General features: G+C 37.4%; 2 protein-coding genes and 2 non-coding genes across 6 annotated transcripts in view; 1 reads left to right on the top strand and 3 right to left on the bottom strand.

Moving 5' to 3' along the window:
* Positions 1 to 3,107: 3,107 nt before the first annotated feature.
* ast-1 (Transcription factor ast-1) lies at positions 3,108 to 10,630 on the top strand. Its single transcript, NM_001027155.6, has 8 exons — positions 3,108 to 3,816; positions 3,896 to 3,968; positions 5,252 to 5,322; positions 5,376 to 5,478; positions 5,530 to 5,673; positions 9,178 to 9,486; positions 9,533 to 9,672; positions 10,259 to 10,630. Exons 1-8 carry the CDS (start codon positions 3,628 to 3,630, stop codon positions 10,361 to 10,363), a joined length of 1,134 nt encoding a protein of 377 aa, NP_001022326.1. The 5' UTR covers positions 3,108 to 3,627; the 3' UTR covers positions 10,364 to 10,630.
* Positions 8,433 to 8,453, bottom strand: 21ur-13771. The gene has a single exon (NR_050985.1).
* Positions 10,618 to 25,005, bottom strand: part of rhgf-2 (DH domain-containing protein) — a gene marked incomplete at both ends in the record, with an annotated part of 27,065 nt that continues 12,677 nt past the window's right edge. For 2 of the 3 annotated variants that reach the window (NM_001383815.1, NM_001381382.1), the window contains 10 exons: positions 10,938 to 10,947; positions 13,024 to 13,190; positions 13,248 to 13,355; positions 13,400 to 14,046; positions 14,440 to 15,223; positions 15,639 to 15,734; positions 15,805 to 16,072; positions 16,125 to 16,502; positions 17,275 to 17,354; positions 18,080 to 18,210. In NM_001383815.1, coding sequence (NP_001370903.1) covers positions 10,938 to 10,947; positions 13,024 to 13,190; positions 13,248 to 13,355; positions 13,400 to 14,046; positions 14,440 to 15,223; positions 15,639 to 15,734; positions 15,805 to 16,072; positions 16,125 to 16,502; positions 17,275 to 17,354; positions 18,080 to 18,210 — 2,669 coding nt within the window. Of the gene's footprint in view, positions 10,948 to 13,023; positions 13,191 to 13,247; positions 13,356 to 13,399; positions 14,047 to 14,439; positions 15,224 to 15,638; positions 15,735 to 15,804; positions 16,073 to 16,124; positions 16,503 to 17,274; positions 17,355 to 18,079; positions 18,211 to 25,005 lie in introns of all 3 variants that reach the window. The other variant, NM_001381384.1, reaches the window with a different exon arrangement.
* On the bottom strand, positions 20,922 to 20,942 carry 21ur-15129. The gene has a single exon (NR_050984.1).

Raw genomic sequence — 25,005 nt, 5'->3', positions numbered from 1 at the left:
AAACCAAAACTCGAAAGAAAAGTGCCCGCGCAATCTGTTCAACTAGTTGCCCTCTACCCTCCCTCTAGCCCACACTATTTCGTCCGTCTGTCACCCCAGCTTCATACATTAGCGGGATGCTTTGCAATGGCGGCTCCTTGTGCGGTAAGAGAAGCTCTAACCACTATTTATGAGAGGGAATGGGGGTCCATGTATCCGACCTCATTAACCGCTTCCTTATGCCACTTGTCTATTGTGTCACTTAAGTCCCCCTCTCCTTCAGATTCTTTTTAAGGTGTCAAAAAAAAAACGAGGCGGCACGAGAGACCTCCTATCAAAGACGCGATTTACCGGATGTATATTTATGTGATGTATGTGTATGCTAACAGTAACGATTTTAAGGCCCCTAACCGACACAAGAACTCATGCTGGGCAGTGGGAAATGTTCCAAGACGACGCCACCGCGGCTATGTTTGTACGGCATTTTCACACCTTGACCGGTCTAGTGGGGTATACGGTACACGTGGAAAAGAGGGGATAGGGGATTTTATGAAAAAAAGAATTACCTATGTGCGGTATTGAAATAAGAAATTAAGAGGAAATTGGAAAATTTGAGTTTTTGGAAGTACAGTACTCCTTCTTCTGATATCTCTAGATATTGGATGGAAAACATTTTAGGCAATATCAATAGTTAAAACTTGGTCTACATACACTTACAATAGTTTAAAATGACCAAATATCATAATAAAAGACCCAAAAAAATTTTAACTTTTCGACATATTAAGTTAAAAGTTTTGGTAAATTCCCAAATTTTGGCCAAACTTGGGAATTTTTTAAAAACCTTTTTTTTCTAAATAAAAACCCAAATTATAGCTATATTTTTCAAAAATTGAATTACAATTCCAAATAAGCCATAGCTGATAAGTTTTGTCAATAGTAAAATTCTGCATTTTATGAATTTTTTTTGGATTTTCTAAATTGTGACCAAGTTGCAGAATTGCCGAAAAAATCTGAATTTCTGGAAATTTCATTTGAATACTTTTTAAATTTCAAACTACAGTTTCTCTTATAAAATCTGTAATTCATATATTGGAGAGCTTTGTAGACAGGCCTGTCCGCCTACAAAGCTGGCCTTACTCAAATTGATTACTTTGTCTTAATGAAAGTTAGAACTTGCAAAGTATGCACAAGTCTTAGTTTTGCCTTCCTGTAGGCACGCATTCAGGCGTTTTGTGCCTACTTGAAATCTTGAAGTATCTTCGATCTTTCATGTTCTGATCTTAAAATTTCAGATGCCGATAATCGCTGAAAATTCTTGTATGAACCCGAAATTTTCCAATTTTCTACCAACGAGCGACCCAGAATATATATGTATTCCCATGCTTCCTTTTCCCATTCCTACTCATTCATTTTCCCCAGCTTCCGGTAGACATTTCTCTTTTGAGCGAGAGCCCAATAACCTATATTCCCCCATTTCTGATTCTTTTTGTAAATTAACCAGTTCCCATAAATCTCTTCTTGTCAATTTTTTGCACCTTTTCTGTAGAGAGCAGCTGCAATCATTTCAAGCTTCACCCCCCCCCCCCTTCCTTTCTTTCAAATAAAGGGACAAATCTAAGAAGGCATAACCTAATTGTTCTATGCAATTGACAAGACAAAACACAGTCAACAGCCGGAGAAGCTATGAGCGTGTAATTGGTGTGTACCCCCATGGAATGGCTGGCGCGCCACCACTGTTCGAGAAAATGATGAATGAATGGTACGATAAGCATTTAGTCAGATCGACAGGTGTGTAGACATCCTTGCCTGTCGTCTCATGAAAAATGACTGCTCGAGGTTGAAATTCGAGGATAAGTAATTGGTCAAGCGGAAGTGGGTGTAGGTCTTTGCTAGATTGGTTTTCTCAAAAATGTGTTAACTGACATGTAGTGGAACATATTTTGATATTTTTGAAACGGACCGAGTTATGATCTACCAAGATTGGCATTATTTTCCAATTATCTCGGCAACATCAGTGTTTCCTGCAGAAATGAGCGTGGCATGTTTTTTGAAGATTTTTAATTGAAATTTAATGATAAAACAAGTTTAAAAAATTCTTTAGCTGAAAGGGTCTTTTTTTATTTTGAAACAAGTAAAATAGTGCACTTTTTTGAAAATTTGTAGGATTTTTTCCGGCAATTTTCCACTTTCAGACAATTTGTGATCACTTTGACAGTTGTTTTAAAATCAAATAAAATATATTAGCAGATAAAACTAATATTTTTCAACATGAAAACTTTTGATGAACAAATATTGAGATTTGGGCGCACTTTCGATGCCATATCTCAATGATTTTTAATTTTATCAAAAAGTTTTTAACTAAAATTACATATTTTTCTATACTTTTGTAGTTGAGCATTTTTTGATATCCTTAAAATATCCGCTAAATTTTTTTGATATCCGCTAAATTGTCACTATTAGAAACATTTTGAAACCTGTTAAAATTTTGAAAAAAAAACTGTCTGGATGTCAAAATTATTTTTTAAAAAGTTAGAAAAAAAATGTTTTTCGAATTTTGTCCTCGAAATTGAATAAGTTTATAAATAAAATAATCAAAAAGTTTAAAAAAGTGACGTGTTCTGTCAAAACGGCCGAAACTATTATTAAAGGCACATGCCCACCACCTGAAAATTTACGCGGAATTCTCTAAAAAATTGTCAAGTTTTGACTAGTTTTGGCTCAAACTTTGCTCAATCTTCACAGAAAGCTATAACTGCCAATTGACTGAAATAACACAGAATTTTTCAACAATTATTCATTTTTTCAGATTCTGAAATTTTGGAGGTCATTTTACATCACTCTGGAAAAAAGTATTGTAATTTGTGCATTTTTCGGCAATCCGGCTCTCAATTTGATAGATTCTCCACAAAACGACCTAATTTGATTCATCACATGAATCATTCAAAACAGGGGTAAATTTACCGAATTTGCCGAATTTGCCGAGCACGGCAAATTTCAAAAAAGTAGATTTGCCGAATTTGCCGAGCTCGGCAAATTTCGAAATTTGCCGCACACGTCAATAAATTCAATAAAATGACACAAAATTGAGTTATTTTGATGCTTAAGCAGACATACTACACGGAACTTATTCCGAAGCCAGATGTGTGTTAAGAATTCAGTAGTTTTGGTGGTCCAAAAACATCAAAAAATATCAAAATTTTCCGAGTTTGTTAAGCACGGCAAATTTGCCGAATTTGCCGAATTAGCCGAGCTCGGCAAATTTGCCGAATTTGCCGTGCTCGGCAAATATTGAAGAAAGAGATTTGCCGAATTTGCCGAGCTCGGCAAATTTTGAGATTTGCCGCACACCCCTGATTCAAAACCTTGGTGCTTCCGGGGAAAAAAAGGGAAAATCCCACGTCACCATTTTCAGTATTTTTTGAATAAAAACACATCAATTCTATTCTCTAGTTCTCACATGATTCTATCACATACTCTTTTATTTTATTTTCTGCCCCAACTACCAACACAGGCTCCCCTTCCTCTTCCAACCAATGAGCCGTCGTCCCGCCTCCTCGCTCTGAGGCTCCGCCTCCCTCCCCGGTGAGCTCTTCGACACGGACGGGAAGCGCGCGACGAATCAGATACAGGAAAAGGAAGCGGATGCGAATGCAAGTCGTCTCGTCAGCCACGCTGCCACCAACCGTCGCCTCGGCGGATCTTGCCATCGTCGGAGGCAGATCATCGGATGAGGATGTGATCAAGTATTCGGCCATTCAAACCATCAAACAGGAGCAGCAGCAACAGCAGCAGCAGCAATCCAATACTGCTCTTCCGTCCTACAATTTCCCATTTTTCGTAAGTGTGCCTCATTTCTTTTCTTTAAGCTTGCTTTTTATAAACTTTATGAACATTTTAAAATCTATAAATTTTAAAGAATGGAATGCAAAACGATTTCCCGCCAAATCGAATGCTCTACAATGACAACACAATGCAGAAAAGTGAAAATGGTAAGATTCTTCAGAGGCTCATAATTTCTTAAACAGATAAGTTAGTAAAACACTGTCTACTGACAAAGTATTTTACCCGATGTTTTCTATAATTTGCCAACAAAAGTTTTTGTAAAAGATTATTCATGTAATATAAATTAAAGTTTGAAATGCATATGACAATGTTTTTTTTTCAAAATTTTGTCCTTTGAGGGCTCATGAATTTTATGCTAGACTAGTTAGTGAAAATTTATAAACACCCAAATTTCTGAGCTAGATTTTTTCTATATTTGATCTACATTTACTAAACATCTGTAATTCTTACATATTCTAGAAGCCATCTAAATCTCCTTAACACTCCAAATTTCGTCCCATCTGAAAATTCTGAAGTTTATAACTTTCCTATTAAGCTAGTTACTAAAAAATTGGCAATTACCAAAGTGTTTAACTGAAAATTACCTATAGTTTATTAGTTGGCAACTTTTTGAAATTCCTACAAGCTTCAGAAATACGGTCGGTTGAAAACTTGTTAACTTCGAACACCCATAACCTTTATACTAGGCTAGATACCAAAAACTGTCAATTTACAAAATGCTTCACTAAAATTTGTCTCTAATTTGTTAGTTGACAGTTTTTTAAATCTCTACAACCTTCCGAGTTGTGGTCAGAATTTTGGAATCTTTCTCGACACTCCTAACAAAACATCTCACACAACTTTTTAGTTAGCAATTATTTAAGTTTACCTAGCATGCTCAAAAAAGGTAGGTCTACGGAATAGGCGACTTACGCCTACCTATGCAAGCCAGACCTACATGGTAGCTCGAGGTGCAGCCCAACACTAGGAAACGTGGATTTTCCTGCTCGGAAACATCCCTTTTCCCCTCGTTTTCCTTTTCCTTTTCCTTCCCCTTCCACATCGGAATTCGATTCGTCGCAAAAACTGATTTCGCGGCAGTGAAGAAAAAAAAGTTAAATGTTTTCAACAACTTCTAACCTTTCCGTAAATTTCATCGCCTCCCCCCGTGATGCTCCTTCTGTTGTGCTGCTCCGTCAGCGGCGGGTAACCAAATTTCCTGCTGATTCCGCCGATGATTCGGCGACGACGATGAAGACTTTTCACTTCACTTCATTTTCCTCCTTTTTGTGAGAAGCCCCTAGGAATTCTTAGAGTTGCTCTTTTTTATAGCTTAAACCAAATTAAGCATTGGCTCGACTCGACCATATCTCGCTTAATTTTGAAGCTATCAAAAATTGTCAACTTTTGTTAGTCGACAATTTTTTCTCCAAATTTCATCGTTTTTCAGATCACTTCACCGGTATGAACCTCTCAACATCGGCTTCATCATCAGGAAACTCCACATCTTCAAAGGATCAGGTAATGGATTTCATCTTCCAACCCAACTAAACCTATTTTTCCATATTTTTTAGAGCCGCCGTCAATTCTATACCGAAAGCAGTAATAGCTCTGGAAATGGAGCCGCCGCCACGAGCGGAAGCAATGGATCGAGCTCAAGTACCGAAAGCAAAAGTGGTAAGCCATCCAGAAAGGAAATACTTTCAAGACACACTTCTATCTTTCTAGACGTCTTCAACATCTCTATGAACGCGTTCGCCGCCACTCCAGGATCAAAAAGCGAGGATCATAACATTCCGAGTTTCAACATGCTCAGCTCCTACTACACCGGAGCTCTCAAGCTGAGTAACTCGACATCGTTTGCCAATCCAGGTAGGCTCTAGATTCTCTGTCACACACTTCCGGAGGAGCCCCACAAGCTCTTCTAATTTCCTGTTTTCCAACCCACTAGCGCCTACTGTAGACAAAGTGAGAGTATCATTTCTCAATTCTCTCGACCAAACCAAAACAATCAAGCATGAATGCGGCCCTAACAAACCGCATTGCAGCAGAAGCAGCTTCTGTTTGTTCTACCGTAGTTCTTCTTCTTCGTCTTCGTCTTCTTCGTCTTCTAGACGCGGACTCATTCATCCATCAAAAACTCCCAAATAGAGAAAGAGAGCGATACTTTAATTGCGTCGCGTGCTTGTCTCTAACTATGTTGTGCTGCTCCAAAAAGCTCTATTATCTGTGGGTGTATGTGTTGAGCCAAAGAGAGAGAGAAGGGTTTTTGCCGACAGACGGCTCTTCGCTATTGTCTGTTATAAGCAGAGATTATTATGAGTGGGAGGGGGAGGGGGTGGGCAATTATATTATGTAACATATTCATGCCAGCAGCTTGTCGGTACATCACCTAGTTTGAAAGAGCAGGGGGAGGATTACTGTAACACAGGTAAAAAAGGAGCCGGGTGCAAATAACTGTCTGTTGAGCTTTGAGAAGCTGGTGGCCTATAAAGTTTCTAGGCCACGCAGGGACGCCACTTTTCTCCATCTCATTTTAGTATAGAGAAGCAGGCGGCCTGAAAAAATTCTAGGCCACCTAGTGACATTACTTCTCTTCCACATCATTTTAATATTAAGGATCAGGCGACCTAAAAAATTCTAGGCCACACTATGACGTCACTTTTCTTACACCTAACTTCAATATTAACGAACTGATGGCCTAAGTAATTTCTAGGTCAGCTGCGTCATTTCTCTTCCGCCTAAAGTTACTTGAGTATTCTTCACTGCAGAAACAGTTTTGCTCATTTTAAAAAGCGTGAAAGCTGTTCTTGAAACTCATTTTGAACAAATTTGGTAATTTGAACTTGTGGTGCAAAATCTTCCGTAACCATTGGTCACGGATCCTTCCAGAAATTTCTCCAAAATTGAGTCAAAATGTACATTGGCAACACGTTTTCCTTACTTTACTTGATAAATCCACTACATAAAATTGAGCAAAACGTGATGTTGATGTCAACCTAGTTTTTTCCACGATCTTTCGGTCCTTTTGGCCACCAGAGCGTCACCAACCTAAAGTAGGCAATTTCCTGTCAGCCCACAGGTATCCATTACCCCCCTCCGCCGTCCACATAGTTTTCAGGAGCACAGAGCAGTTGAGCTCTTCCTGTTCTCATATGCACCCCTCTCTCCCATCTCACCGAGATTGACTTCCGATGTCGGCACACCTTCTAAGAATGGGATTTAATAATTGCCACACAATTACCTGAGCGCGCGAAAAATCGGTTTCACTTTTTGATTGATGATGATGTAACAGGACGGCACACTAGGCGGCAGATGGGTGTTCCAAAACAGTTTTTCTGTAGCCGCCGACACCCGTAAAACAAGATGTTTATATCGATTATAATCCGGCCAAGAGAGAGCAAACAAAGACATTGTGTTGGTGGTGTTGGTGTCTTCTTCATCGGCTTCTAAGCGGTTTTGGCGGCTGGTGGATCAGATTTCAGAATCATCTCTTCTTCTCCGTATGTCATGTTGGTTTCTGACTTGAAATGGAGCTTGTAGTGGGGAGATTTAAGGGGTGTCCGGGGAAAAGACGACTGCCGTTAGAAATTGAAACATGGTGCAACGCCGGGTTTTTTGAAAATTTGCCACGGTAACATAAGAATACGGTACCTTGAAACTACAACTCTTTGTAGTTTCCGATCCTGAAAGCCTAGGACTGTAGTACCACAGTAACCCTAGACTACAGAAGCTCTAATCTACAGTAACCCTAGACTACAGAAGCTCTAATCTACAGTAACCCTAGACTATACTAACTTTAAGATACAGTAATCTTTGACTGAATCATCTCCAAGCTTCAGTAATCCATACTTCCGGTCTCAGCAAGGTCGTCTGAAGAAGCCGACTAGGTAGAAAAAAGCATGCCTACCTGCCTGCCTACAAGGCCACCTACAAGGTAGGCAGACCCGCAGGGAAGTACTACAGTACCTCTACCCCTATCTCCCCAGTAGTTCCCCTTCCTGTAAAATGAAATTCCAAGCTTTTCATGCATGTCCTCCTACTCGAGTATTCTTCAAATGGCCACTATTAATTGCTCAGTTCTTCTCGGTTCTCCTTCCGACGTCATTTTGTTCTTCTTTCGGAAATGGGGCCGCGCTTCGTAAATAATCAATGATATTTGAAAAGGGCCGGCTCCTCTCTGATTTGTCTGTGATGGGACAACACACACACACACACACACACACACACACACACACACACACACACACACACACACACACACACACACACACACACACACACACACACACACACACACACACACACACACACACACACACACACACACACACACACACACACACACACACACACACACACACACACACACACACACACACACACACACACACACACACAATTGTTTGACATCAGTTCATTAGAAGGGTTGAACACAAGTGATGAGCCAATTAAAACAAGATGCTCATGTTTTTCACCCAGTCTTCTCGAGACACTTCCTGTCAGGTGGCGGCAGTGAAGATGTTATCCGCTGAGAGAGAGAGGGGGCAGAAACAATTGCGCACTGATTTAAACACTACAAATTGGTAGGGAAGATGATTGATATTTAGAGGGTTCAGGGTGTGACAGAAGGAATTCGACAGCTCCAAAAATTCCAAAAATTTGAATTTTTGGATTTTCCGATTATTTCGAAAATGTCAACGTTTGAAAATTTGTGAAAATTTGGCAACTTTCAAAAAACTTGAAAAATTTTTTTTTCCAACATCCTCTAGTGAACTATTCCTACAGTAACCCAGCATCAATCTCAAGTTCTAAATTTACCTACCTACCACCTGCCTTCTCCAACACCTGCTCATTCTTCCATTCATCTTATTCAGCTTCTCCCCCCCAATGAGGGCAACTAATTTTTTCCCCTAATTAGTGTAGCAATGTATGGTGGCAAAATTTTGGCACCTGTGAAGAGCATGTGTGTCGAGCAGAGCATCTAATTTAATTTCTTGCATCACCGCGCGCTTTTCTGAAGAGATGTTCGCGCACTTCTTTAATTCGATTTTGCTCCGAGAGCAATCACAACATTCTCATCATTATGTACACAATCAGGAACTCATTGTCGAAGTGTTAAATAGTTATACGGGATTTTAAACTCTCTGCTGTTTGAAAATTGGGGAATCTGGAAAAAACTAGCCTTTGTCGATTTGCGCAAGTTGGGGACTCCTCGGGGAGTTTACAGTTTTTATTTAAGCCGAAGCTGAAGCCCAAGCCGAAGCCCAAGCCCAAGCCTAAGTCTAAGAACAAGACTAAGTCTATGCTTTCTACTTGTCTACCACTACCGTCATTCCTTAAAATTCCTTAAAAAATTTAACATGCATTTTTCAGACCCCTATCAAATCCTGGGACCAACCAGCAAAAACCTCGCACATTCCGGCAGTGGACAGACTCAGCTCTGGCAATTTCTCCTTGAACTCCTCTCGGACAAACGCTACTCCGAAGTGATTACCTGGGAGGGCACACAGGGAGAGTTCAAGCTTGTGGATCCGGATGAAGTGGCTCGAAAATGGGGAGAAAGAAAGTCAAAGCCAAACATGAATTATGATAAGATGTCGAGAGCTCTTCGCTATTATTACGATAAGAATATAATGGCAAAAGTCCATGGGAAGAGATATGCGTATAAATTTGATTTTCAAGGTTTGTGATTTCCTGGTAAACGAATTTTATCAATGCATAGTTATAGGAATCGCACAGGCTCTCCAGCCTCCAACTGCTTCTCATCCACAGGATTACTTTAATTCTCATGCGATGGGGAGAATTGCTCCTGATTTCTCATCGTGGACAAGTGCAAATTATCGATCTCTGAATATTGCCGGGTTTAATGTGAGTTTGAAATTTTATTTATTTTTGGTAATTTTCATAATTTTCAACCCAAAATCAGATTTTTTTTTTCGAGAATTTGGGCAAAATTATATAAAATAGGAGGGATACTGTAGTTTTTTGTCAAATTGTATTTGAAAATACGGTACCCAGTCTCGACAAACTTTTGTTGAATGAAAATAGGTGTGCGCCTTTAAAGTGTACTGTAATTTCAAACTTTCGTTGCTGCAGATTTTTTATAGATTTTTCAATCTCACTATTTGTTAAAATTTTAGCATTTCAAATAAATAAATATATTTTTATTACAAATTTACAAATTTAGGAAACAATTATTAAACTTACAGTACTATTTGAAGGGCCTTATTTTCAAAACATTTTAAATAAGAAGCAAATTGACGACTTATACGTTAAATTAAAAAAAATAATTTTAGGTAAAAACTGAAGAAAATAAATGCTCTAAAAAACACTGGCGGAAATATTTTTATTTTTTCAAATTCTAAGAAAATTTACATTGAAAAAATTACTAAAAATATGCATTTTTTTTCTCAAAACCTTTGAATCGAAAATTATTTTATTTCTTCAATTTCAGAACGGCAGCACAATTTTCAACCCATCAGTCAACTACAGTGCATTTGGAGCCACCGGCACCTCGAATAATCTCTCGGCGGCACGAGCATTCCCTCTTTATCGATAGTCACCCCCCATAATTCCTCCAATCTATGATCTCTCCTACCTTTTGAAGTGAACGGGATTTCTTCATTTTATACCAACTTCTTTATTTTTGCTCTACCTTAATTTTTCGTCTTGATCTCTAATAATTCTTTAAACAGTATGTCCATCTAGTCTCCTGAGTTGTACATTTTGGTTTTGCACATACCTCTTTCTCCTCGAATGTCTCTAGATAATTACAATATATTTTGAAAAATTTAATGAATTCAAAAAAAAAGTATATTAAAATGCATTTATTAATTACATCTAAACAAAGTAGGGGCAAAAAGTGCGAAAGTTAAGGGGTTGTAAGGGGAAAAATATGCAAGAAAAAATTAGTTCGTATTTAGGAAGAAATTCAATTTATATCACAAGAAACAGTGCGCGTATTACCGATTTTATAATACTACCTGTGTGCAGGAATATATCTTTTTTGCGAAAACAATAAAAATTATGGAACTATGAGAAAATGTGAAATGGCGATTTTTTTTTGAAGTGGGCAGTTGCTAGTATATACAAAAACTGATCGTTTTGAGGAAAATTGTGATGATTGGCGGGAGTTAGACGTCTCTGAAAATTAGGAAAAATAATTTAATGGAATTATAAACACTTTAAAAGTCAAAGGCGCACGGAATCAATTTGGTGGGTCTCGCAACGAGTGAAACACTTTGTTTTTGTTTGAAGTGAAGTTTTTCATGAAATTTTTTCAGCCAAATAAATTCATGTGCCTTTAATTTCGTGTTACCGAAAAAATCCAGTATTACGATAAAAAATTACAAAGTACCCTTTTACTCATAGTTGTGTTGAAGTTTTTTTTCTTCAGAAATTCATTTAAAAAATATAAAGAAATAGATGTACAAGGGCTTAAAAATTGGTTGAAATATCAATGTGCCAATGTGTCGATCACATATTGCAACTTTGAGGCAGCTTTTCCCACCCCTGGTGTACATCAAGCTCAGCGGGCCAAATAACCTCCTAAAATCGCTAAACTGAGCATCTTCAAACTGGCGTATCTCGAAAACTACACGTCTAGAAAACAAATGGTTTATTAACAAAATGATCAGAAATATTTTTTCTTTTCATTTCATTAGTTTTTATTTCAATAAACCCACTATTTGTAGAGTTAGACAGAGTCAAAGCCATTTTACCAAAAATCACGAAAAATTTTGAGAACTCTCTTGGTGTGCCCTTTATAACTCAACGTCCATCAAATTTGAGAAGATAAATTTTGTAGCATAGTAAGTAAAAAATATTGCTCGACATTTTATCAGTTTAAACATTTTTGTTATTTCTATGTTCCGCCAAGTTGCAGACTGTTTTCTGAAAAAATCCATATTTAGCCATAAAACTCTTCATACCCAACGTAGAAACTTGAAATTTTGAAAAATGCTCATTTTTTTAGGTCTCTACAATGTCCTAAAAAATCTTTTAAAAAACTCTGTCCATCTCCAAAATCGTCCTTCGCTCCGAAAAATGAAATCGGATGTTTGCCTTTCGGAAAATGACCAAAAAATGAAATTACGATTCTTGGGTCGAAAAAAATATTTTTAGAAAGCTGAGAACACGCTATTTACGAATTTCATGTTCATTTTAGGTGATTTCTTTTCTGAAATGACCTAAAAATTAAACAAAAAGAACATAATTTTAATTCTCACGTGAAATGTTTTTATTCGCTTATTGAAAAGAATTGAAACACTGAGCAAATTACCAAATAATGACACGTGAGAAATAAAAATATGTTCTTTTTGTTTAATTTTTAGGTCGTTTCAGAGAAGAAATCACCTAAAATGAATATGAAATTCGTAAATAGCGTGTTCTCAGCTTTCTAAAAATATTTTTTTAGACCCAAAAATCGTAATTTCATTTTTGGTCATTTTCCGAAAGGCAAACATCCGATTTCATTTTTTGGAGCGAAGGACGATTTTGGAGATGGACAGAGTATTCTGAAAGATTTTTTAGGACATTGTAGAGTCCCCAAAAAAGTGATCAGTTTTCAAAATTTCAAGTCGATACGTTGGATATGAAGAGTTTTATGAGCGAAATTGGATTTTTTTGAAAAACGATCTGTAACTTGGCGGAACATAGAAATATCAAAAATGTTTAAACTGATAAAATGTGGAGAAGTATTTTTTACTTATTATCCAACAAAATTTATCTTCTCAAATTTGATGGACGTTGGGTTATGACGGGTACAGCAAAATAGTTCTCAAAATTTTTAGTGATTTTTGGCAAAATGGCTTCGACTCTGTGTAACTCTACAAATAGTTGATGTATTAAAATAAAAACTAATGAAATGAAAAGAAAAAATATTTCTGATCATTTTGTTAGTAGAACATTTGTTTTTCAGACATGTATTTTTTGAGATACGCCAGTTTGAAGATGCTCAGTTTTGCGATTTTAGGAGGTTATTGGCTCCGCTGAGCTTGATGTACACCAGGGGTGGGCGGCAGTTGCCGTTCTGAAGTCAAAATTTTACCTCAATAATATTTGTTTTCAATTGAAAGTACAAGTATTTATCTATATTTCTCTATAATGTTAAAATATAAACTTTGACATAACAATGAGAAAAAGAGAACTTTGTAAATGTGCCGAAACAATGACTCGCGCATATTTTTTCTTGGACCAAATACATTTGAAAAAACTCACGACGTCTCTAGACGATTATCCTGAATAAACTTCATAAGTTCCTCACAATGAACTTTACTTTTGTTCGGTTTATGCGTTGGAAGGTTCGGTGACGGGGTCTTGCTCGGCGGCGGAAGCTCTGGCGGCGGTGGGACACTTACTTCGATCGAGTGTTGATCTTCATCTTTCTGAAAAAAAAACGTTTTGTTTCAAAATATTTTTAAAAACTATTTAAAATTTGCTACCTCTAAAACTGTAGGTGGAGCTTCCAAGCTGATGCTCAGCGTGCCCTGAGAGTCAATGGAAGATGGCGAGTCGTTGATTGAAATGGTAGAAATGTGGGAGAGTTTTGACTGAAAATTGAATAATTTGTGTTAATTATGTGCCGATACCTTACCGTTAACGTTTCCATGCTGGGATCGTTGTTATTCGACGAGGCCGTGGAAATCCCGCTTGTGGAACTTCCGAAAGAGTCCAAACTAGCAGCATTCGAAGCCTGTGAGTTCCTTTTCGAGCTCTCCAGTTTCTTGCAACTGCTTCCTACGGCCCCTGAACCTCCGTTCAATGAGAATCGTTTTAGGATGGCTCCAGGCAGCTTTGATATTTTAGGCTTCAGTACGTCAATTCCATCGGCTGTATGATATCGTTTCTCGAATCTTCGTCCAAATTGTAATGGCTCAACACAATCATCAGACGTGATGAGAAGCGTTGGAGAGTCTCGACACGGAGTGTTGGTCTGTGGAGATCCGATTTGTGCTGGGGTTCCTAGTTCCTTTTGATCTGGAGAAGAGCTTCTCGATCGCTGCTTGAGTCCCTCGATTTCAGGACCAGAAGAGTTGGATCTGCTTCGTGGTCGCTCGATATCCCCGTTTTCAGCTCCAAGTGAAACATAGAGATCCACTGAGCTTTTACTAGAGGATAAGGGGTTGGCGTGGCAGCTTGCAACACTTAGTTTATGTCGAGGTGGTGAGCACTTCATGCTGTCCGTGCCACTGTGACGATCGAGTTGTTCAGTGGAGGAGACTGCAGAGCTTCGGTGCATGTCTGAAATTATTACTGTATATATAAAGCGCTTTTCTGGTTTTCCTGAAAAAATTACTAAATTGCACCTAGTGACCTAGCGACCCCTAGCGAGGCCGCAGCACGACAGACTCAGCTTGAAGTAAGGCTGGTAATAGGCTAACCTAGGAAGAACCACTTCGGGACGCTGGCGACAGGCCGGACTAAAAAACGTGCAGACCTACCACAGGCCGAACAGTGACATAAGTGACAAGATCACTTTCCGGCCTACGACCTAGCTGTCCAGGTTGCTGATTGACCTGCGACCTAGACCCGAGCTGTGGCATTTGTCACAACCTAGCATCTCATATCTCAAAGCGCCCTAGGTCCAGTTCTCGCGATATCTAGCTCTATGTATGTTGTAAAAAAATAACTTACAGTTCAAATGAGCATGTGCAGCGACCGCTTGCGAATCCATACTACTGCACTTCCTATGAATCACTGGCATCTGCTGCTGAGCATATCCGGGTGGCAACATTCGTTGAGAATAGAAACTACTCGGCTCCATAATGAAACCCCTTCCATACTCATCGAGTGGAGATTCCTGCTGATTCTGCTGTGACCATGAATCTCTATGGATCTTCTTGAACTCATCCAGTGCCATTTTCAGCATGTCGGTCCATCGAAGTGTATCTTCTGGCCCCGACGTGTGCATCGAGTAAAGAGCCTGCGCGGTGTGGAAGTCGGTGAGATGAACCAAGTAGAATCCATTCTGATCGGCGAAATAGTGGAACATCATCTTTCCCATGTGAATTGGAGGCTTCAAAATCTTCAGACGATCCTTCTTTCCTTGAACTTTCCGACAAATCAGAAACATATCGGTGAAGATGATACAATGCACATCGGCTTTTGATCCTTTCTTCCCCTCCTGCATTCTAAGGTCTCCCCTATAAATGAGTGTTCGATGGGTTGGTTTTCTGGGGTGAAGAAGTGGCATAAAGTCTCCAAGATTCAGTGGAAGCTTCAAGTTGAACAGTCTTTCAAGTTCATCCTGATCCACATAGTCCGGTCCTTCAATCGTTCGCATCACATCTCCAAGCATTGCTCTCAAGTCGTTGTTGTTCAACTCCTTGTTGAGTTGTGCTGTGGCACTCTCGGCGCAATCCACAAGGTTGCTGATCATTTCTCGTTCGTTCTCGTCGGTGGTGACTTTCAGGACAGCCTGGAAATTTTTTGGATATAGTTGTTTGATTACTGTTAGAATCCTTTGCTCAATTGTTTTTTCGTTGTTTGACCTCCGAAGATTGCGGGGATTTTACACGGCCACATGGTGTCAGAGTGCAGATTTGATCTTCAAAAATTGCGGGAAACTAGAAGCAGATTTTTCAATTGGTTCCCGCATTTCTTGTAGATCAAACCGTGATGGGACATCCTGACACCACTGGCGTCTCACAGTAAAATGCCCGCAATTTCCGTAGGTCAAACTTTTCAGGGTTTAGCCGTTAAACATAAGCTTCTCAAACTTCCTCCAAATCCTGAGAAACCCTCAGACCCGGAACTAACTAGAGGAACATCGAATTAGTCTCTACAAGGACATGTTCTTTTCAATTCCTCTGGGAACCAGGACCACAACTCACTTTCAGCAATAAATTGTATCTGGTTAACCGCTGCATTGGAACCGAAAACGTGTCGATCAGCTTCTGACGATCCAAGTTTTCCTGCGCTTCGGCCCACTGAAAATATTTTACGATTTATTTGTTTTGTTTTTGTTGGAAATTTAAATTTTAAATTCGAGGAGCTTACCGTCACAAAATCCCTAAAATTCTCGCTCTCTTTTAGCTTCTTCTGAATATGTTTCAGTGAATCACTGTGAGCCAGATGGAAGTTCGTGTAGCACCTCGACCAGTTCTCAATGTCTCTGAACCCATTTTGCAGGTAGTTCACGTCAAGGGGCTCTCCAGTTTCACGAGATTTCGCAAGGATTGGCTCAATCGACTGGAGCCACAGGGAGTCGTAATTCACATTGAAAAGTGTAACGAAATTGAAGAACACTAGACGATTTTCGATATCTCTGGAAAAAAATATAATTTATTGTAAAAACTAACTTTTTTCAAGATACTTACTTCAAAAACCCGCAATTTTGAAGATCCGTAAGGTAAAAGGACAAATTCGACAGGTAACGGAGAAGCTTGATATATCTAAATTCAGTCGTCACAATCTCCCAAATAGCTTCTTGTTGCTTGATACTCTTGTCCGACAAACTCTCGTGATTATGCACAATCTCCCGCCAATCTTTCTCCAGCTTATACGTCGGGTACTCTAGATCGGTGTCCTCTTTCTTTTGATTCAATATTCTAAACATTTCCTTTTCGATTTTCCCGGTTTCTTTGCCGAAGAACAAAGAAATACGCGAAGAGGTTACTGATCGGGCGCGTCGGGTGCCACCGTCGTCTGGAACTTCGGAACACGATGGCTCGTCGTATTGCCAACTGTCGCGTACACTGGAAATATGGAAAGATTAGGTGATGTGAATTTACATAGTTGTTTCGCTTCAAAATAGTTTAAATATTAGCGAATTTAACAAAAATTGTTCTTTTAAAAAAATGAAGGTGTAATTTTTTGGGAGCCCTCATAATTTTGACAGTCTGTATCTCTGCGCATTTTTGTGATATCGAAAAATGCTCAACTACACATTTCTAGATAAAAACCTAACATATATTTTGTCAGTTGAAAACTTTTTGATAACGCAAAAAATAAGTGAGATATAAGCTGTCAAATTTGAGCGATAAGGGCGAGGCAAGGCAATCTACAAAACTGGAGGTTTCGTTAGGATATTTAAATTTTCAGGCCAAAAATAAATGTAGAAATGTAGCAAAATGTATGTTTAAATTGCAAATAATTTTTTTTAATATTTAAAAAATATCATTTTGCGGGATATTTTTAAGCGTCAGGTACTCTGGCTATTTTGACCATTTTCGTAATTTTTAAAATTAAATAAAATATATCTCCAAAAGTGATTCCGCGGCAATTATTTTAAATTTAAAAAAAAACCCAAAACTCGAATGATATTCAAAAAAAAATAAACAAAAACCCTACGTAAAGTCTAGTCAAAACTAGAACTCAAGAAAAAGGAGGAAATCAGAAAAAAAGGCCAAAAATGTGTCGTCGCACCCCGTGACTAAACTTCTCGGAATCAGAATCCACCAAAAGTGTGGGAATCAATTGTTGTTGAATCTCATAATCTCATAATTGTCCTATTTACCCGTTACGTACCTCAACGAGCTGTCATTGCTCCGACATTCGGCGTCATCACTTCCATTCAATCCTGGATGATTTCGAGAACCACGGTTGAGCTGAAAAACATTTTTTTCTTTGATTGCAACGGGAATAGATTTTATTTTTGAAATGTAAAAGGTGATGAGGGAATCCTATCCTAAAAATATTTTTTTAGTAAAAAATGGAAATAAAAAACCACCCACCCTAATTGGCTACTGTGGGTTTCACTATGAAAGGTTTCTGTGATTTTTGATGGCATTACTATACTATTTTAGATTTTTTTGGAAAACAAAAATAATACGTCAATTTATATGGTATATTTTGGGTATTTGAAAAATTTAGAAATTTGAAAAAAAAATGAAATGTCTGAAATTTTCAAATTATCAGTTGATAACTATTTGACTTTTCAAAAAAAAAAATTTTGGAAACAGCACTAAAAAGCGTTCTGAAAAACCACGTGGTGCCAGGTTGTCCCATTACGGTTTGATCTACAAAAAATGCGGCAATTTTTTGCACAAAAAAATGTGACGTCAGCATGTTCTTAAGCATGCTAAATCAGTTGGAAAGTCTGTGTCTCTTTTCCCGCATTTTTTGTAGATCTACGTAGATCAAGCCGAAATGAGACACAGTCCAACACAATTAAATTTTAGGCGGAAACTTTTAGGCTAATTTTAAAGCATCAGAACAACCTCTGAAAACAAATAGGCTAGTAGGCAAAAGTTTAGTGGAGCGCGTTTACATTTTCGTTTATTCCCCAGAGGAGCCCAGTGCTAACTCCAAAATTTTTAGCGGAGAAACTCACAATTCTGCTATTGACAAACGATGACTTCCTCGAAACAGCTTCAGCGCTCATTTTTCTCGTTGCTCGCTCGTTACTTTCGTCCATACTGTGTGTGGCCCGTGTGTGTCTCACCACTTTCATATTCCCTCGTCCTGTAAAAATTCTTGTAATTTTAATTTTTTTCGAGTTTTGAAAAAAGTTTGTTTGATGTGTTGGAGTGGTTGTCGAGGAGGACAGAATAAAAATTGGAAGATGGAAAATGAGGCTGCGTCGACCTTTGCGAAACCATAATTATAGGTTGAACAAGGCGTCTTGAACTTTTTTTTTGAAAAACCAAATTTTTCTTAATTCTTGGCCGAAAATTTAGAAACTGACTGTCTGGTTGTCAGGGGAAATTGATTTTTTAACTTTAAATCTGTAGTGTAGGAGTCCAAGGGCCAAGCTTCAGAACACAGAGTGAGGCTCTCGGAAGTCCAAAAACACACATATATATATCTATTTCATTAATAATAGAACAAGTGGAGCATACTCTTGGAATAATAGTGGTGGGAGAGTTTCAAAATTGAAAGCTAGCAGCACATAAGGAAGAAAGTGGAGGAGAAGCCATTTGCGGAAACTTTTGAGCTAAGGTAGAATTTACTCAACTTTGGCAGATCGTATCTCGGCTCATACTGTAGGTAAAAAAAATTGTTAAATATGAAATTATAGGAAAATTTATGAGAAATATTTTGTTAGTTGACAATTGTTTTGATAAAACCAAAGACAACCGAGATATGTGCTGTCAATGTGGAAATACATAGGTGCAAGAGGGGAATATGCTTATAACTTGAAAGCTGGTCTCTGGTATTACGTTGAATTTTAAACCCTAAAAATATAGGTTTCATAACCTATATTTTTGCTTTAAATAAGTTTTCAGAAAACTTTTTTTTTTCAAAAATTTTTGGAGAATATCAATAATTGGTGAAAATAAGGTTTGAGCGATGGATTTAAAGCAAAAAAAAAATCAAGTTTTTAAAGAAATTTGTTTCTTCAAACAGGAACCTTTTTACACAAATTTTGAATAGCGTAATTTTTTTGAAATTAGAAATTCCCAGGCTCAAACTAAAAAGTGGAACCTGAAAAGTGGAACCAGACCAAGTTTTCGTCCAAAAAATTTTACAAAAATGCACAATTTTGTGGAAAAAATTCAGGAAATGTTCTAATCAGAGTTTCAGTAAAAGTCTATACCGAAAAATCAAGCAAAACTACAGTAGTCCTAGGCAAATAAAAACTAAAAATCTAAGAAAGAAAAAGGCATCGGCAGTTAATCAGCTTAAACTCGAATTGGATTGCGTGTGGAAGGAAAATATCCACTTGATTTGGAATTGAAAAGACTAGAAAGAGAAAAAGAAGAAGCTCAGAGAGGTGGAGCTCTCGGAGCCAAAGGGCACATAAATTGAAGATCTTTTTCTTTCTGCCTGACTGGGAGGGATAGTGGGGAGGCCAAAGATAAATAATTTTCAGAAAAAAAAACAAAAAACAGAAGAAAACAATTCTAGAAAAAATGCCTCGAAAAATATAGGTTCCGGGATATTTATGTGCTTGGGGACTTTGGGGTAGGGGAACTTTGACGTAAATTTCAAAGTCAAGAAAAAAAAGAACTAGAGAAAATTTGCAAGAGACAAAGAATTCTTAAAAGAATTTCTAATACCTTTCTTTCCGTAATACGACCTGCACCAGGCTCAATTCAAATTTCCATAAAATATGAGTGATGAGACCCGTGACAATGTCCTTTAGAGAACTTTGTGGGTGTGAGGAGAAAAGGAGGAAAAAAAACCTAGAAAATATATAGAGATGGACGTAAATTGGAGGCTCCGCGAGCTGAACTTGGTAAACGTTTGTCGTCATTTAAAAAAGAGAAAATAGAAGAAAAAGAAGATATCCGAAAGAGGGTGGAAATTGATAATATGAAATTAAATTTTCAAAAACCTTTTAAGGAAAAGCTTCAAACTGAGTCAAAGTCTATAAGTGAGCACGTGCCTAAGCCTAAGCCTGTGCCTCAGCCTAAGCCTAAGCCTACAATCTTCAAACAACCGTATCTCAATCGCCAGATGTCCTTGAACTCTGAATTTTTTCCAGAAAACTCTCGATCTCAGTGGCTACAAAAATTAGAAAAATGTTCAAGAAAATATCAAAAACCTTTGCACTCTCTGATCGCTGAAATGAATGACTTGTGGGTGTGTGTTGAGTGAGTGAGTGTATCTCCTATGTGTCTCAATGTCAGTGTCATCGGGTATTTGTATCATCAAATTGGACAGATTTGGGAGACTCAATTAATGTTTTGCTGCTCGCCGAGCACACACACACATAGCTCCCCCTGAAAAGGGATATCTTTTGCCAAGTCTGCATCTTCTATCTATGACTCAAAAGTTTTACGATGTCGGAGTTGTGTGTGTGTGTGTCGCCAGGATGGAGGGGCTCCCGGTGCATCGACATATATGCTCATTTCGACGTCAGAGCAGGAGAAAAGCAAAACGAGCCCTGGGGTCTTTTTTTGGCATAGGAGAAGCAGGAGGAGGAGAAAGAGGTTAAGGAATGTATCTGATTCTAACGAACTCCGAATGGACTTTTTAAGAGCTTAAGGCGCCGAACGAAATGGGGGAGAGAAATTGAATTAGGAGCAATGCAAGAAGATTTTGTCTTCCCGTAATGAAGTTCGCTGATGCATTCCAAAAAAAGATAGAATAGAATAAAAAGAAATGGAACACTTGGATAAAGTTTGAATGCAACTGGAACCTTTTCTGTCTGGTAATAAGATGAATAGGGATTAGGGTGGAAAAAGTGACTAGCTAGGGGATACATTGATCATTAAAATATGACGATGGGCATGATGAGCATAGATTGAACGTTTTAGGAATTTTTAAAAAGTTATGAAAAACGTTTGAAACTTTAAAAATTTTTTTTTGCAATTTTTTAAGGTTGAAATTTTTGCCAGCTTTCAATAAAATTGAGAAATTTTCCGTATTTTTCTGTGAATTAAAAATTTCCAAAATACTTATTTTTGTATATTTTTCGTTTTATTTTTCGGTGTGCCAAAAAATTTGAAACGTCAAAAAATTAGGAATTTCGAGTTTTTTTTAATTAGAAACTTTTTTTTCGGTACCTTGAATTTTCTAAACTATATTCTGAGAATGTGCATGATTAGGCTCGAGCTTAGGCTTAGGCTTAGGCTTAGGCTTAGGCATTGGCTTAGGTTTAGGCTTATACATGTGCTCAATTGAAAACATTCAAATTTACTGAAAATGTAATTTTTTCTCAATTCAAAAAAGTTTTTAAATTATTATGTAATTGAATGAAAATTATAGACGAAATATTTTTAGTTAATTTATAAGTTTACTAGTTTTAGAAACAAATTGAAAATTTAATTTAATTTGCAAAAAATGTTTCACAACATTTTCGAAAATTTCTAGAAAATGTTTAAAATTCCTAAAAATCTCCAATTTTCTAGAAGACTCCAGTTTCAAAAACCGAGTCAAAATGAAAATGAAAAAAAAAATTGGAATCAGAATTTTCAGAGACGTAAGAGCCAACATGACATAAAAAAGTACAATGCAAGCTCCAAAAATACACATTTTTGGGCGTGAGATTTCGGGATTTATTCCAAAAATAGAGGGTGCTGATTACAAAATGATAAGAATGTTTAAATTTAGATTTTTGTTCTTGGAAAAAAATATTTATATTGCAAAAATTAGTAAATATTTGAATTTTGCAAATCGAAAACAAAATTCTATAAAAATTTATTTAGGTTTTTTAGCAGAACCCCAGCCTGTGGTCTAGAAAAGTTTCCAAAAGTGTTTATTCGATAAAAAAATTAAAGCTAAACTAGTGGCCGAGTATTATATTTTTCTAGGTCACTCTTCACAAAGAAGCTCGGCCATTGTAAAAATCTTATTTTCACATTAACTAATTCTGCTCAACTCTGGGAATGTCAATTTTTGTCGCGGCCCCTTGATAATTTCCAAATCCGACAAAACTTACTGGCCCTGGCCACCTGCAATCCACGTTCGAGCTTATCCATTCTCGGAGCCGCCGATGACGTGTGAAGGATCTCAAAATCGAAGCGACTGCTCGGAAAGTGATGAGGGGAATAAGTAGCTAGTAATGAATAAATTCATGACCGTCTTGTGCTCTTTTCACCTAACCAGCCAAGTTTTTTTTTTCGTTTTTCTTTTCGGCTTCTCCTTTTTCTGCTGCTTTAGTTATAGCCAGAATACGAAACGCCAAGAAAAACGAGACGCTCGGCTTGGGTGAGGGGATTTTTTGCTGCTTCGTCGCCATCCCGAAAGTCTTCAGGAAAACGACCGATTGTGGGCGGAGTTCGCTTTGCTTTTCCGTTTTGGATTAATCAGATGAGTGTGTGTGTTTTTTTAAGCTGATCAAACGGAAGACACGGCGGATAAGAAAAAAGCTTGAAATCCAAGAAGCAGATGCTAGATCAAAATATATTTGAACTTAGTCTAAGCTTGGCAGGCTTCTTTTCTCCAAAAAATTTTGAACTCTTGGATCAATTTTTGATTCCAAAGGTGCAGAAGTATTGTAAGATTTGATATTAAACAGGTATAAAAAATTTGAAGCCCGTAGAATTGCTCTTGCAAGCTCCCAGAATATTTTTTACCCTTACTATTAAATTTTTAGAAATCGGCATTATACAATCTTTAAAATTATGGAAAATGTGTGCTCTGAAAGATTCAAGTTTCAGGGGCTCAGAGAGCCGACCGATAAGGCCCGATCCTTCAGTGTACGGATAATAGAGCTTGCAAGTAGTATAAAAAGAGGTACTGAACGAATAGGCAAAAGATAGGCGTAGGTCGCCTTGAGGTCAGGCAGGCAAGCGGTTTAACAGAAAAAGTCAATTTCTAACCAGAATAACTAATCAATAAGTTAGCCTATCTAAAAACTGCCAACTGATGAAATGTTTGAAATATATTTTGACGAGAATTTTGTAAGTTGCCTACCTTTTCTAGCTCTTCCCGTATTAAAGTTACAGGTGCTTAAAAAACTGAAAAAAAAATCACAACAATCCAAATACTAATATCAGTTAGGAATTCTATAGGAAGAATGCCAAAAAGGCTTGTCCAAATGATTCTCTCTACACCAATCAAGCGGCAATTCTTGTGGTTTATGGGTGGGGAATCCAGAGAGACAGAACACCTCCTAGTTATACTATTTTCCTGCCGTAAAACGCAAATGAAGAAGCAATCAATTTGCCTTGTCCCCCACTCTCTCTCATTCCAGCTAAAGACGACTATTTGGAACTACTATTGGAAACACTTTGAATGATCATTGAAAGTTTTTAATCTCATCCCCCATCCCATTTGAACTACCAATACTTCACCTTTTTTGCAATTTAATCTCTCTTTTTCATTTGATATTTAGTTCCGACTTTGATAAATGTATCTCATAATAATTAACAGGAAAAACAATTTGGAACATCTGAAAACGTAGCGAGCGGGAAAGTGGCTAAAATTTTTTGACCGTGAGGCCTATTTTTCTGCATTTTGGGATTAATTCCGGTGTCTGATTTTTTTTGTAAAGAAAAAAGTTACATTCATATGGGAAGGTAGGCAAAAGGCAGGTGTAGGCAAGTGTAGGTGTATGCCCTTCGATTAATTTTTTCCAATAGTATTTCACATTTTCCCGCATAAGCTCTCAAAAAAAAATTCCAAAAAATCTCACACGTCAAAAAAATCTGTTAGTGTTCCCTCCATCTCTGTCTGGTTTTGTATGTGCCGTGGGGACAAATACTAAGACACTATAAAAACGAAATTTGTACCAACAATAATAAGGATTATGATGAATTTTCAAATATTATTCTATTCAAAAACGATAATATGGAATAATATTTCAACTGAAAAAAATTCACGGGAACATCAATAATTTTAACTTGAAGTTCCAGAGTTTTAGAGCAAAATAAATTGCTAAAAATTTGATAGAAAATAGTTAAGCTTGAAAGTGAGCACAAAAATGCTCCAAAAATTACCAAGATGTACTCTGGTTGGCTTAATCATTTTCAGATATTTTCCTTCGTGAGCGCTATACACTATAACCACGTGGTGTGGGTGCTCTGAGATTATAAGAAAAAAAACCTCATGTGATAGTAGTTGATAATGGCAAGAACAGAGAAGAAGAAGCTCTCATATGTGTATATATGAAAATGAAAAATAAATATTTGTGTGTGTGTGTCGTTTTTTGGGAGGTTGCCTACTGCTTACGTAGATAAAGAGCGTGAAGATGTACACAGATTGTGAAAGGGATTAATGGATGAATTAAGAAAACAAGAAAAAGGAAGGAATCAAGAAACTTTTTTGTTTTTTCGGTGATGATTATGATTATGAATCATATGTACTTTTTTGGAATTTTTCAAAGAAATATGGTCAAGTTGAAAAAAGTTTTTGTAAAAAAAATTCGGCCAAAAATCAAAAGAAAATTTTTAATTATTAAAATGAAAATTATGAGGACGCCGTGAATCTGACCATTAAAAAGGCGGGCTCTAAAAAAGTCTCTATTCTTGCATTAACTAGAAAGTATCAAATCATTTTCAGCTATGAAAAAATTAAAAACATTCCAAAAACACCAATATTTTTAAAGATTTTTTTTGAAAATATATAAACACTATATATAAAGCGCGTGTCCTTCTGTCCCTATGTAGTTTGATCTCTGATCAGAGCAACGAAATTTTGGGAAACCTTATGCTAAATGCGCAGCAGACATCGATCGAGGTCCGCGATAGACACCGTATATCTAATGTGTTTTCTCAAAAAAGTCGGGGGCCGCGCCGTAGGTGCGGTCCACGGCTGGTATTCAATAAAAGTTTTGGTAAATTTCCAAATTTTTTAAAATGTGCACAGTTTTGAAATGATGTACAAGGAGCGGTTTTTAAAAAATTCTCACTGACCTAAATTTTTATT

The sequence above is a fragment of the Caenorhabditis elegans genome, chromosome II (genome assembly GCF_000002985.6).
Source record: "Caenorhabditis elegans chromosome II".
Classification (NCBI taxonomy): Eukaryota; Metazoa; Nematoda; class Chromadorea; order Rhabditida; family Rhabditidae; genus Caenorhabditis; species Caenorhabditis elegans.
This window is presented reverse-complemented; position numbering and strand designations above follow the sequence as displayed.

Bases quoted from the DNA above. Each gene is read 5' to 3' on its own strand.
- ast-1 (NM_001027155.6), top strand. From the start codon at position 3,628: ATGCAAGTCGTCTCGTCAGCCACGCTGCCACCAACCGTCGCCTCGGCG. The intron at 3,817-3,895 runs GTAAGTGTGCCT...TAAATTTTAAAG, and splicing joins CCTACAATTTCCCATTTTTC to AATGGAATGCAAAACGATTT. The intron at 5,674-9,177 runs GTAGGCTCTAGA...TGCATTTTTCAG, and splicing joins GACATCGTTTGCCAATCCAG to ACCCCTATCAAATCCTGGGA.